The sequence below is a fragment of the Trichoderma citrinoviride genome (assembly GCF_003025115.1).
Source record: "Trichoderma citrinoviride strain TUCIM 6016 unplaced genomic scaffold BBK36scaffold_16, whole genome shotgun sequence".
In the NCBI taxonomy this organism is placed as follows: Eukaryota; Fungi; Ascomycota; class Sordariomycetes; order Hypocreales; family Hypocreaceae; genus Trichoderma; species Trichoderma citrinoviride.
Window position 1 is genome coordinate 4,618 of NW_020194724.1, and position 13,526 is coordinate 18,143.

At 51.0% G+C, this 13,526-nt stretch overlaps 8 protein-coding genes across 8 annotated transcripts in view; 3 read left to right on the forward strand and 5 right to left on the reverse strand.

The window, feature by feature from the left end:
* The window catches only part of BBK36DRAFT_1162776 (NAD(P)-binding protein), a gene marked incomplete at both ends in the record, with an annotated part of 2,575 nt that extends 1,772 nt beyond the window's left edge, over positions 1-803 (reverse strand). The window contains one exon of the mRNA XM_024894472.1: positions 62-803. Within this exon, the coding sequence (XP_024745835.1) occupies positions 62-803 (742 nt within the window). The remainder of the gene's footprint in view (positions 1-61) is intronic.
* Positions 804-1,092: 289 nt separating this feature from the next.
* On the forward strand, positions 1,093-3,476 carry BBK36DRAFT_1184270 (hypothetical protein). The gene is made up of 2 exons (XM_024896394.1): positions 1,093-3,002; positions 3,267-3,476. The coding sequence occupies exons 1-2, from the start codon at positions 1,274-1,276 to the stop codon at positions 3,470-3,472; spliced, it is 1,935 nt and encodes a 644-aa protein (XP_024745836.1). The 5' UTR covers positions 1,093-1,273; the 3' UTR covers positions 3,473-3,476.
* A 180-nt stretch (positions 3,477-3,656) lies between these two features.
* On the reverse strand, positions 3,657-4,631 carry BBK36DRAFT_1162777 (xylose isomerase-like protein; the record flags this gene model as incomplete). Its single annotated transcript, XM_024894473.1, has 1 exon — positions 3,657-4,631. The coding sequence occupies one exon, from the start codon at positions 4,629-4,631 to the stop codon at positions 3,657-3,659; it is 975 nt and encodes a 324-aa protein (XP_024745837.1).
* A 922-nt stretch (positions 4,632-5,553) lies between these two features.
* Positions 5,554-6,578, forward strand: BBK36DRAFT_1128962 (NAD(P)-binding protein; the record flags this gene model as incomplete). Its single annotated transcript, XM_024891691.1, has 2 exons — positions 5,554-5,767; positions 5,836-6,578. The coding sequence occupies 2 exons, from the start codon at positions 5,554-5,556 to the stop codon at positions 6,576-6,578; spliced, it is 957 nt and encodes a 318-aa protein (XP_024745838.1).
* A 318-nt stretch (positions 6,579-6,896) lies between these two features.
* Positions 6,897-8,581, reverse strand: BBK36DRAFT_1162779 (quinate permease; the record flags this gene model as incomplete). The annotated part of the gene is made up of 2 exons (XM_024894474.1): positions 6,897-7,636; positions 7,693-8,581. 2 exons carry the CDS (start codon positions 8,579-8,581, stop codon positions 6,897-6,899), a joined length of 1,629 nt encoding a protein of 542 aa, XP_024745839.1.
* A 639-nt stretch (positions 8,582-9,220) lies between these two features.
* On the reverse strand, positions 9,221-9,682 carry BBK36DRAFT_1128595 (Dehydroquinase; the record flags this gene model as incomplete). Its single annotated transcript, XM_024891636.1, has 1 exon — positions 9,221-9,682. The coding sequence occupies one exon, from the start codon at positions 9,680-9,682 to the stop codon at positions 9,221-9,223; it is 462 nt and encodes a 153-aa protein (XP_024745840.1).
* A 2,135-nt stretch (positions 9,683-11,817) lies between these two features.
* On the forward strand, positions 11,818-12,191 carry BBK36DRAFT_1144537 (hypothetical protein; the record flags this gene model as incomplete). The annotated part of the gene is made up of 2 exons (XM_024893685.1): positions 11,818-11,941; positions 11,998-12,191. 2 exons carry the CDS (start codon positions 11,818-11,820, stop codon positions 12,189-12,191), a joined length of 318 nt encoding a protein of 105 aa, XP_024745841.1.
* An 892-nt stretch (positions 12,192-13,083) lies between these two features.
* On the reverse strand, positions 13,084-13,486 carry BBK36DRAFT_1162782 (hypothetical protein; the record flags this gene model as incomplete). The annotated part of the gene is made up of 2 exons (XM_024894475.1): positions 13,084-13,274; positions 13,363-13,486. The coding sequence occupies 2 exons, from the start codon at positions 13,484-13,486 to the stop codon at positions 13,084-13,086; spliced, it is 315 nt and encodes a 104-aa protein (XP_024745842.1).
* Between the last annotated feature and the right edge of the window lie 40 nt (positions 13,487-13,526).

Here is a 13,526-nt window from a genome sequence, read left to right on the forward strand (position 1 = left end):
TGCCTATGCTCGGGCGCAATGCTGGCGAGAGGAAAGGCAGATTCGAAGAATGGGATGGTACCAGCGGGATACACGAGAGACAGGAACTTCAGGAAATGTCTCTCCGCCGGCTTGAGGGCGAGATAGGGAGCGTTTGCTGTGAGCCCTTGATGATCGGCCTCATTTCCTTCAAAGGAGGTTTCTCGGACCTCGGAGACGTTGAAAAACTCTAGATTGGTGCAGCTGCGATAGAACAAGTTGCTCATCTGCATCAAGTTATGAGCCTTTGACCAATCCTTGATCTTCAGGTGGCCTTGGATGGCACCGATATCTCGAAGGACGTGGACAACTGGATTGGTCGCTGCAAACTGTCTTAGGAGGCTTTGGACTTTCCTCTCCATCCATGGACAAACGATGATGCATCCTGTCGGATTCTGCTCAAGGACCTCTTGGAGTACGGCGGCCTGCCTTCGTTGGCACTCGACGTTTCCGTTGCTTTGTCTGAAGCTTGAGCTTGATGAACCAGTACTTGATTGAAATGCCGCCTCAACGTTGATGATGCTCTTCTTCAGAGCGGATGCGGCCATGATGGCCAACGTCGATTTCCCGGATCCGCGGAGGCCGACTAGAACGAGAGAGGCATCGGAGCTGAAGTCTGGTATTCTGGCTCTGGCAAACGGATTTGGCGGCGTGGGTGTCCTTGAGATGTTCTCTGGTTCTGACGACACGCTTGTCAGGGTACAATACTTCAATCGACGACCGACGGTGAGTGGTTCTTCAGTGGCGCCCGTCATGGTAGCCAACGGTCTTTTGACGCCAGCCATGATGCCTCATTCTGTCAATATTCTGGCGGATGTCTTTGCCTCAGAACGTGTTCAACATGAAGATAAGATCTCTTGGGAGTAAGACCAACGGCGACGATGTCTGCTAGCAGCGTTCTGGCCGCCCTTTCGTAGCAGTAGAGAGGGGGGATAAGCATTTACCCGGGCTTTATTGCCACCCACTTAGAGCTCAAGCTACGTCTCCAGCTTTACCCCAGGTTTTCCCCAGCTGGACGCCTTGGCCAATAGCGTTGAGGATGATTGAAGCTGCTTGACTCGGGAAACCAGAAAGTCGGCTGAATGACTATCGTGAAGGCAAATCTAAGCTTCTCAACCTCCAGACTTGCGGACTTCATTCGGACTTGACGGCTGGCGTCGGGGCGTGCGATGCTGGTAAGGCAACTTCAGACTGTCCAACCTACAACTCGAACCTAAGCAGCCATCACGATTTCGGTGAGACATGATCGACCAACATGCCGCCCCGAAAGAGATCACCCGGCGACCCGGAGTCTGCTAGGAGGTCCGACCGAGCCACATCGGAGGCCAAGCGACGACGAGTATCTCTGGCTTGTGACGCCTGCAGAACAGCTCGGGAGAAGTGCGACGGCGACCGCCCACGGTGTGGCCGCTGCGTGTCTCAAAACCGATCCTGTTCATATACTCCAACATCAAAGAAGAGGGGCATCCAGAGCGGATATCTGAGAGCCATTGAGTTGTCGCTGGCTTGGCTACTGGAAAGTGTTCCTGACTGCGAGGAAGCTTTGTATCAACTGCTCGTCAAGGATGGTGGAAAAGATGGCTTGAGCGTCCTTGTGGGCAAAGGCGGATCTTCGAGCAGGTTGCAGAAGCAATGGAGCAACTGTCGAGTCCATCAGGAAATTGAGACGTTGCTCTGCCAAGGCGGTTCGCAAAGAGCAGACTCATCTGTTGCTGGAAACACGGATTCGGACGCCGATACCATGGAGGAATCGATCAACGAGACGAGACAGCGGTTAGGGGAAGTTCATACAAACACTACGGCAAACCTTGACTCGTGCTCCTCGTCGAAAGAGTCCGGGCGAGTCCAAGGTCGGGCGCTGAGGCTGCCTTCAAATTATCGACATCTCCTCGACATATATTTCGCGTATACTCACTGCTGGTTTCCTATACTCGACCGGGACTACATTCTTGCCAGCGCAGCTACATGCGACTCCTTGTCCCCGACTGTCTATGGTTATACGAGTGGGAAGGATATCACTCCCTCTAGCCTTGCTATTCTATGGTCAGCCCTGGCCGTTGCGGCCTTACAAGACGCACACTCTTCAGCCCCTAGCATGAATGATGAAATCACGTCGCCAGCTGAGATCCTGGCAGTGGCACGCAGCTTGGTTCCACAAGAGGAGGACCAACTCGATATATCGGGCATTCAGGCACTTCTCCTTCACGCAATTATCCTTGTTGGTCGCGAAAACGTACTGGGCGCCTCCGTAATAGCTGGAAAAGCGGCGCGACTCATTTCATATATGCGGTCCAGCAAGGCATCGCAAACGCACAGCGAGTTGCAAAAATCAACCCTAGAGAGACTGGCTGCTGCTTGCAACGTTGTCGAAGCGCTGACATCGATTTGCATTGGACAGCCGTCCCACTTGTCGGATATTGAGAGTCTTCGAATATTCGAGAGGCAGAATGGTCTGGATTCCTTCTGCCCGGCATACGGCTTTGGAAAGCTCCTGTCAAACCCTGAACCCCCCTGCCCCCAAGCTGCACATTCCCTCGGCGCTCTAGATCAGCTGAATCGATTTGCTCAAATATTGAGCTCCCACGCCGCGGGGAAGCTTCGAAAAGGCTTTTCCGTCAAGGCTGTTACCGTCGGAGATCTCGTCTCATCGTTGGATCCGCAATTTGGCTTCTGCAACTCTGTCATCGCCGGAGAGGCAACACCAATGTTACCATCAGCTTTCCTTGTTCAGGCTATGTTCCTGGCTACGACCGTCGAGCTTGTCCCAGGCCAGCGCTCTTCACTCATATCCAACTTCTTGGAGGTGGTCGAGTCCAGCATCGCGAATTTCGGGGCTTGCGGCACACCGCCCATTACCGTTGCGCTCTTTTTACTTGTGCAGCAAAAGGGGGCAATGGGTGAAATGCGGACATCCGAAACGAAGAGGTGGAATTCAGCATTAAACACAATCAAGGCTGTGTGGCTGCAAGATGAGACGGCTAAAAGTACAACGAGCATATCGCCCGAGACTTCAACGGCAAATAACAGCTCCTGGCAAAGAAGCGTTGACTTAGAGCTCTTGAGACGGCATGATCCAATGGATCAAGACTGCCAAGAATCTTCAGCAGGATCGTTTAGCCAGGGATATGGATTTCTCCCAGCGGATATGGACATGCCCTCCAGCAATCATCTGTACCCGACGGGCCAGCATAAACCTTCTCCCGCGCAGCTTCCACCAGCTCTTGAGTTGCTGTTCTCGCCAGTTTCAGGGGCTGCGATACAGCCAGCTGGCCGTGATTCACAAGCCGCGGAGTCCCATGCTGACGTGGTTGATTATGATGCTATATTAGAGGAGCTTGGCAATATTGACTATGCGGAAAGTATTGGCATAGATCCCCAGTTTATGATGAATCTTGGATTCGCCCCTGGTTGTACGCTGGAGGAGATGTTTCATGTGGACTCTGGTATTGCATAGCATTTATCCTGCAAAGAATCCAAATTTTCTATCGCGGAGTCGTCCTTGATTCTATTTAAGTCTCCCACGCGGGATCGCATAGATATGGTGAATAGATATTGTGATCTCAATTGCTTGCTATAGTACGTAAAAAGATGGATGTAGATACAAAAGGACTGACTGCTGTTCTGGTTTACGAACATATCTACAGAAGAGCTTGAGCCTTATAACCCATGCTTGAATGTTCGAGCCCCAGATCTCGCTCCATCAGCTTCCATGACTGTGCCGCTCTCCTTGCCATCATTTCCGGTATCCGTTCGTCACGCTCCAACAGCGCCCTATTGAAAACCTCGAAGCTCAGCCAGCCCTGATACCCAATGTCGCGGATGATGACGTCCAGGATCCTCTTGACGGGTAGATAACTGCCGAGATGAGACTCCCCGTAAAACAGCCTGGCATTCCGAGACCAACTCATCCGAGCAGGCTGCTCCGAGTTGTAGAATGGATGGCTGCTGTCAAGCGGTTGAGCCAGTTTCTCTGCGTCTGCCATTTGCACCAAAAACAGCTTTCTCGGATCGACAGAGGTAATCATGCCACGCAAAGAGGCTTCAATCGCTTCGTCACAGTTCTCTGTTTGACCAGACGATACTGAAGGGTCTGCGTAGATTCGACCCGCGATGTTGAAAGTGTCAAGACAGATTCCGAAATTAGATCGGTCAACTCTTTGCACAACCTCCCAGCTGCGCTCCCATGTATCAACTCGCGTGCCCCAGCAAAGGGCCTCATAAGAAAATCTGATCACCGGAGAGGCTCCAAGGCCGACATCCGCAATCTCAACCATGTCCTGGACAATCACGTCCATGTCCGGTGATACTTCTGAGGGTGGTAGAAAGCTGCTCGGGAGGAGAATCAAATCGGTCCCTAGAATATGTGCCAAGCGCACCCAGAATTTGGCATCTTCCAGCCGCTTCTGGTGAAGTTGTCGGTCCACTAGGCCCTCATAGTGCATGAAAGGCTGCAAGCAGAGTATGGAGAGCTTGCGATCGTCACACAGCTGGCGGACTATCGCCGCGGCCGCAAGTTGATTGCTCGTCGGATCGCCTCCGGCCATTGACTTTGCTACTTCGAGGAGGTCCTCAAAGAACAGCTCGATCGCCTGAAAGCCGTATTTCCTAGCCATGTCAAGTTTGTGGTCTAGGGAGTGCCCTGCAGAGCTCCCCCAGGGAGACGGTGCAGATGCTTGGCTTATAGAGCATGTCGGCTAATTTTGTACAGAATAAGATGGGGTCTGAATGGGAAAATAATGTTATCAGATATGTTCAGCGGATTGTTGGGTTGGGTTATCATTTGCACTTCATCCGCTCTACCCAATACAAGGGATATTGGCCATCTTCTACTCTTATACCTAGGTAGCGAATGTTGGGAAGCACCATCGGACCACCCACAATATCAGCTCGATTACTCACTTTCCATGCACTGATCAATCCAAAATGTGATATCACTTGCTCTTCAGACATTTCGGGTAAACATAAGCCCTCTCTCATGAAATACGACACTTCTGATACGATTCATAAGCGGCTGACAAGTAATCGTCTTGCGCTATGGAGCATCGAGAGGTCCCTACATGGTGACCAGAAGCTCAAGAGAGCCGTCATGATGATTCAATAAGTCACTTGAGTGAGAAGATAAGCTGCATCAAATGGGGTCTCGTGAAAACCGTGCCAGGCCGTTGAGGCGTCGAGTGTTTTGTGTCTGGATAAGGCTTTAGCCGGATCGCGGGGAAGCATCAACTCTCGATCCACATGAGAACCGCAGCTGTTTGTATGATGACCCCACGCTCTGTATTGATTACCCAGAGAAAACACAAGTCCTCTCAGAAAATACCCGGACATTCGTCCATGCGACCGCCCTTCGTGGTTGAGTGAGCCATCGAGCTCGCCGCTTGCTCCCCATCAAGGTGGACCTTGCCTTACTGTACATACATATCTTCACTTTTATAACCCGCCATATCCGTAAGATCATGATACTTGCGCGGCCACATCGCTTAACTCGACGACGGCACCGAATCAGCGACCCTGCAGCATCGTTGAAAGCGCCCCAATATGGCAGTGTCAACAGAGGCCACCCATCATGACATTGAGCGTGCATCTCTCGACAAGCACTGCTATCTCTTTGGCCACAAGATCACCCACTCTCTGTCTCCTTTTCTTCATCAGGTCATCTACGACCATCTTAACCTCCGCTGGGCCCAGCTTCGCCTCGATTCATCAGACCTGCAGCTATTTCTACAATTGGTTCAGCACCCATCATGCTACGGTATGTGAACTTCCTCTCAGTCAACAACCTCATCACCTATCTAACTATGCCCTTTTTTTTCGCCGCAGGTGCATCCGTTACAATGCCCAACAAGGTGGCAATTCTCCCCTACCTCGACGAAATGACGGACGAATGCCGTGATGTCGGAGCCTGCAACACAGTCTTCTTCAAGCAGCGAGATGGTGGGCAGCGGATATTGTGTGGCACAAACACGGATGTCATCGGCATCCGCGACTCTTTCTTGTACAACGTCAAAGATCCAGCATCGACATACCACGACAGGCCTGCTCTCGTCATCGGCGGCGGAGGGGCCGCACGCAGCGCCATTTATGCCCTGAGAAAGTGGATGAAGGTCAGAGAAATATACCTCATAAATCGCGATGCGTCCGAGGTCGAAGCCGTGATCCGAGACTGCACGTCCCGAGGCTACGGAGACGGTCTCCTGCACATTGCTACGGTGGAGCAGGCGATAGAAGCTGACGGACCCGGCGCCATTGTTGCGTGTATACCGGATTTGACGCCGCGAACAAGCGGCGAAAAGCTGGCGAGGGAGATTACAGAGATATTGCTGGACAAGAAGCACAAGGGCGCAATGCTGGAGATGTGCTACAATCCTACGCCGTTTACCGCTTTGGGGATGCTTGCGGAGAGTAAGGGCTGGACTGTCATTTTGGGAACCGAGGCGTTGATATGGCAAGGGCTGGAACAGGACACGTACTGGACTGGGAGACCAATTGATGCCCTGCCGGCTGACAAGGTGAAGGCTGCTATTGCGGAGAATGTAGCACTTAGAGCACAAGCGAAGCTGTAGATAAAGATAAATATGAGCAAATGGAGAACTTCGCTTTAGAGACTGTGTAGGTACGAGAGAAAGCTTTAGTGACAGTCTATACGAATTGAACGGCGCCCATGACAGAGGTCTTCCCCCGTATCTTGGTCCAACTTAATCTCAGATTCTTCTCCCCATCTCCTTGATCACCGGAGATAACTCTTCAAACATGATATGTACAATACACAAGGTACACTTTTCACAGCTTTTCACAGCGTTCGTCAAAATCTCCAGAAGTAACGCGGCCACGATGTAGTACATTTCATATCCTGGAATGTGACTATCCTTATTGCTCCCATTCTACGCTTTTGCCGTTCCGCATTCTACCTGCTCAGCCGAGGTCTCCTTCTCAGTATCCCACCCAATCCCTTGCGTATTCTGTCCAAACTCTTCATTCTCAGCCCGAAGCTCCTCCAGCAAGATCTTGTTGGCCTTCCACGTCGGCTTGATCTTGAAGAGCCTATCCATCGCCTCAAGAGGCAACGCCTTTGTCTCAGGAATGCAGAAAAAGACGAAGAAGACAGAAAGTATCATCAGCGACGCGAAAAAGAAATACACGCCATACCCCCACGCCTCAAACATCTGCTGCGTGAATCGCGCAACGATAAAGTTCCAAAGCCAGTTGTTCGCCGCCGCATTGGCTTGACCGAGCGACCGTGTGTTCTGGTCAAACATCTCCGAATTGATGACCCAGGGCGTTCCGTTCCATGACGGCGTGTAGAATGCCGTCCACAGGTAGAAGAAGAAGATGGCTGCGATGCCGCCAGATGACAGCTTGGTGTTGCTCTGGTTGGAGGCGGGATCGGAGATCTTGATGTATGCTCCGATGAACCACATGCAGAGGGAGCCTCCAACGGCACCAATCATCAGAAGCTTGCGGCGACCCATGTGATCGATGAGCACGAGCAGCCAGACAATGGTCAAGGCTGTTTTGACCACGCCAAAGATGCCTGTTGTGAGGAAGCTTGTGTTTGTTCCTTGGACGCCGATGCTGCGGAAGACGGTTGGGCTGTAGTAGTTGATTGCGTTGATGCCGGAGCCTGAACAGCATCAGTGAGTGGTTTTATCAGATACAGAAAAAGTAGAGATGGCTTACCATTTTGGAAAACAAAGAGAAGAGCTCCGAGCAAGAACCTCCACTGGACCCTACGCTCCTTCAGAGACAGGAACGGCTTCCAGAAACCAGCCCCGACTTCTCGGCGGTACCGCTCCAGATCCTCATCAATGAAGCTCACCTCCTCCACGATGTACTTGTCGCCCCGATCAAGTTGTCTCATCCAGCAGAGGACCTTCAAAGCCTCTTCTCGCTTGCCCTTCAAGAAAAGCCAGCGCGGTGACTCTGGTATGAAGACGGCACCGATCAGCAGCATCCCTCCGGGAATCAGCTGGACGGCGAAAGGGATGAGCCACTGCGTCCTGCTGGGTGCCATTGTCGTGTTCACGCCGTATGTGATCCAGAATCCGACCAGTCCGCCAATCTGCCACCCGAGCTCGTACAGACCGACAAGGCGTCCACGCACAGCCGGCGGAGCAAGCTCGGAGATGTAGATGGGAGTCATGTTGGAGCATCCGCCGACCCCGAAGCCAGCGAGAACTCGACCGCCGATAATCAGGCCGAGGCCACGACTGCCATCGGCGCCAAGCATTATGCCAGCCCCAACCATGAAGCAGGCAGCAAACGCGATGAGGGACTTCCTACGTCCGAGGAAGTAACTGGAGACATAGGCCGCCAAGCTGCCAAAGAAGGCTCCGGCTTGATAGACGGATACAATGTTTTGCTGGATCAGGGTAAGGTGTGACGTGGTGTATTGCGCAAAGTTGAACTCGGCCTCAAAGGAGGGGAGAGCGAGAGTAGTGCCGATGAAGGCAGAGTCGTATCCTATCATGCATGCTGCAAAGGATGCCGTGGCAGCACAGACATAGACTCTCCAGTTGTAGACGGCCTTGGGCGTAGGCCGGTCTTCTTTCAAGGCAAGAATAGTCATGATGATGTGATGATGCCGGATGTTTTGAGCTCTGCGAGAGAGTTGCCTCTTGACTCAGAAGCTCGAGAATCGAAAGCGAGTTGTTGTCAAAGGCCATTGGCCGACTTATAAGCCGATACGCTGAGCCATGGGTTTGGCTTTGGGGACTTCCCCACGGGGAAGAGTTCGGTAATTACTGGGGTCGCTAGGCCATGCAGACTTCGACCGGGATGTTGACGGAATCTGGGGTAAAAGAGGCAGAAGCGGAACAAAGATCGTGGAGAACGTTCTCTCGGGTTGTGGAGTCGCCACCCACGCCTGGGTAAAGAAATATCCAGACGGTTAAGGCGGGAGGCGATTTAACCTGAGTCTGGATCTAGCAATTCTCTCAACTGCTAGAGCATCCGTGTGACCTACTTTAGGGAGAGGCTAACTGGCACCCCAACTTTGCTATCCGGCGCTTTTTTTCTTAGTATACAGAGTAGGAGGCCAGTCTTGATATACCCTATTCAGGCCAGAATTTCAAACATCTAGTAAGACTGAACCATATCGCAACAGTAGCAGAAAGCTGAACCGTTCTTGACCATTGAAAATGTAGCTGAAGTAGAGGTAATAAAGACATAGAAGACTGTTCTGATGCTGGCCAGCCACTCCCCTTCTTTACAGTCTAGGTGATGCTGTCTTGACCTTCATATGCTTCGCGGCAAACTCAATTGCAGCTGTATACCCAAACACGCCCAACCCACAAATGACCGCCTCCGCCTTGTCGCTCAAATAGCTGTGTCGCCTCCATTGCTCCCGTGCATGTACATTCGATACGTGGACCTCGACAAACGGAATGCCCACGCCAAGAAGAGCATCTCGAATGGCAACGCTAGTATGGGTAAAGGCTCCGGGGTTGATGATGATTCCGTCCTTGGCTCCGCGAGCGGCTTGGATCTTGTCTACAATGGCTCCTTCGTGATTGGACTGGAAGGCTTCGATCCGTATGGATAGCTCTGCCTCTTGGGCTTGGGCTTGCGTTACGACGTCGTTGAGCGTTGTTGAGCCGTATATCTGAGGCTCTCTCGTTCCGAGCAGATTGAGGTTTGGCCCGTTGATGATAAGGATGCTCTGTGCCATGATGTGATTCTCGTTGTTATTGACCATAACAGCGCAGGTAAATGATCTACTATCGGCGGTCGGATATGCCAGTTTATGTATATAGTGGGAGGCGGCTCGTCTGCTGTAGGATGGCATGGGTAAAGATTCATCCACTCAAGCTCTATGTCTTTGCTGCACGCAGTGACCGTCCGCTCTTCCACAGGGCCAGCTGCCATGATCTCTAGGATTATTGTGGTAACATGCTATGCCACCGGTTTTCAGAAGCTGCGGTAAAGCAAGGCACTGCTTGTCTGTATGTAACCTTGGACCACCTTGAACTACCTCAGCTATGTATAGCGCTCTGTCGTTGCGGCGCAAAGTCCCGCCCATATTCATTCTGTTCGCTGTTAGTGAAGGCCTCCAGCAGCTCGCCAGCTTTGATCCGGCCACGAAGGGTTCGTGGCTTGGACTCGCAAGCTCCTGAGGAACGGGAATTGAAAGGCTTCTACATCACGTATAATCACGCCTCGTAGCGTTCCCTCGTCGTTATCAAACCCCGAGTAGTAGAAGCACCTTATAGCGCCCTGCTCAAAGTAGATGTTCTTGAGCCCAAATACATCGTGAAATTATCTTACCCTGTAGTAGAGTTTCCAGTCGTCTGGACGTCATTCACTCTCATATCTGTTAATCAAGGTACATTGTATTTCTCGCTAATGTCGATTTCAATTTCAGTGATGTATAAAATTGATATTTACACTAAACATACCCGCAGGATAGCGATCGACGATCCACCGCTTGTCCACGTAGGGTGGCGTCTGACGATCAGCCTCCAATCTGTGTCATCCTTATGGACGCCCTAGACGTATGGTGACGGGTAGTTCCAGCTGACAATAACTCCCTAGGAGAGTAGGTTGAAGAAAGTCGGTGAAGAGTCCAGAAGCACTCAAACACTGAGCCAGCTGACCCCTCATAACGATCGCTGGTATTCGGTACGGGAAATCGCTGATATTCGATTCGGGAGATCGCCGGGTCTGAAGCTCCTTTCGACGCTAAAGAGTCTCTTCAACCGCTCAACATTCTCCCGACTTCATCCCTTGGAATAGGGGAATGACGCTACGGCGGCAACGCCCGAGTCTCGGCTATCGCGCACATCCCTTTCCGCCTAGAGGAGTCGAGACGTGATGCGTGCATGAGAGATAGATCCTATGGTATGCTAGCCAGCACTCCCGTGAGCACCTCAGTCGCTTTCGTCAAGAATAGTACCCTCTGATAAGGCGGTGTATGCCTCGCTTAGACTGTGACCACGTGGGGATTCATACATGCAAGGGCGAGGATGAGACATCTTCGCAAGCGACCGTAGCAACCAGGTGAACGGAGATCAATGCAAGACATCTCCCAACCCCATGTTCATGGGCCGAGCTTGCAGAGGACATGGCACGTGAGTGAATGACGGGGCACAACGGCCAGCCTTGTGTTGGTTGTAAATGAGAGAATGTCGGGTCCATCCAAGACAATGCGGAGGGGCCAGAAAGATATCCTGGGGAGAGAGGAGAGGTCTTGGAACCACCTAATTAGAGTTGGCCGGTTCCCATCGGCTGCTCAATATCTACACTGCCCTGCAAACTTCCCCTTTTACCGCGCCTTCCATATAGCCATGCAAGATCTCGAAGACGGCGAATCACTCCTCAAAGCTGCCAAAAGTAGATCTTACCCCTTGCGCATTCCTACCTTGCGGTAGCTGTAAGCTATAGTTGAATCCGATTAGTAGTAGTAACTAGTAATCTCAGACCTATGACTTGACTATTTGATTGGTATGCCTAGACCTTTTTGTCATGTGTCTCATTCCATGCCGTGTATTGCCGTTTTCAACCATCTTGAGCACTCGCCTCTTGCAACGTCTCGAGCGTGTGAGTTGCCTTGTCCCGTCGTCATCATTCCATTCCTCGACAAGACATTATGCACCGTTGCCTCATTCCTGGGAGACACCGCTGCCAAGGATCTTCAGGACACCGGTAGAGCAACTGTTGACTTCTCAGTATAGATCGTAGTAACTATTTATACTGGTTGAACCACATCTCACAATTCCATTAGAAGCTGAACACTTTTCCTCACAGACCTCAATCTATCAACCACTATTCAATCTTCTAGACATCTTATCCTACGACGAACAAAAAATGGCTCTTCTCCAGCTTGCCGGCCTTGTTACTCTGATTGCCTTTTCGTCTGTAGCAAAGGCCCAAATCACTACGCCCTGTACTTATCAGGAGTATGTGTGTGGCTCGACACTGTTGGCCAATGGTATGTTCTACTTCTCTATTATTCCTATTAAGCTATTAGCTAACCTTGCCATAAAGGATACACGGCTCTTACCGACTTGAGACCAGCATATGCTATCAACCCTGACGCTCCGACAATCACAGATGCCCAACTCGGCCAGGTCCTCTTCCGCTGCGTCGATCAAGCCGGCGGTATTGTCGGCAACTCTTACTGCATTGTTGGCTGTGCTGTGATCGGTGACGACACCGCCAATGACCAGTGTACTATGTAAGCTGGAGTGGTTACTGGGCTGGTTGCTGCGATGGCTAGGGCTTGGAAATGGCAACCCAGGAGGACGTGGGGGGTTAGAGCCATGGAATTGTGATAGTGCTACTACTCTTTTTTTGCCCATGTTACGGGGTCTTTTTTAATGAGAGTAGCGATTTCTGAAACCTTCTGGCCGTTTCTATATTTCTTAATCGCTCAACCTCCGTAGTCATCCTTACACCGTATCAGGAACAAACGTACTCCCTGTATCACAGGAGCTTTATCAGTCACGATAGGAGCTCTGTTTGTATCAAACGAGGTACACATCTTGGACGAGTTCCTATCTCAAGGAGCACAGCCGCGGCGAGTGAGAAATACCTATCTCTGGCGACATAGTTCCCAATAATCGAGGCCCTCTTACAGGTCGGTTACAATTAAATTTATATATACTGATTTCTCGAGAAGGAAGGTAAAAAGTAGTAGCTGAACCACTTATCTCAGTGTCCCCTAACATGAAAGACTTTCATTACTATTTAGTTAATCTCATCAAAAATAGGTATTGAGTGTTCGGTATGACCATGTAGTTCTATCAATCTAATAGGGAATAAATGAATGTGTCGCGTGGAAGTCGGAGAAAAGGGACGGCCCGCGAGTCTACGTGGGAGTTTCTTCTTGGCTGGAGCGATCATAATATCAACCAAACACATTCTGTCCATGATTGATGACATGCAGAACAAGTTCAAGGCGAAGAGGAAGGCAGCATAAGTTACATTAGATAGAAGTGACGTTCTAAATTCATCCCAGCCTGAGTAATATTCGAAACTCTGCACAATCAAATAGTCTCTATCTAAGAACCATGTCCACTTAATTAAAGTAAGGCATCGATCGGTATTAGAACTTGAAAAAGGTTCAATAGCTTACAGGGCGCACTGGTCATTAGAGAGAGTCTCTTTCATGTCGATACAGCCCGCAAAGCAGTACGCGTTGCCGACGATCCCTCCGTAGATATTGATGCAACGGTAGGTGACCTGGAGAAGCAAAGTATCGGGGAGGGGCGGAATAGATGGCGTGCTGGCGACAGCGTCGGCGAGCTCGGTAATGTTGTAGCCTATAGGTGAAGCAGAAGCGTATAACAATATGAGACAGGCATTCATTTGAACGAAAAGGGTATCATGGGGGGAAGTGGTTGTAGTTACCATATTCGCTGAGTAGATTAAAGCCACACTTGTAACTCTGGTAGATGCAAGGATCGGTAAAGGCCTGGACGCCAGGGATGAGGCAGAGCGCTGCGGCGAAAACAGCAACCAAGGTGCTATGCATCTGGGATCCAGTTGAGTTTGCCAAGATGAATGCAGAGGAG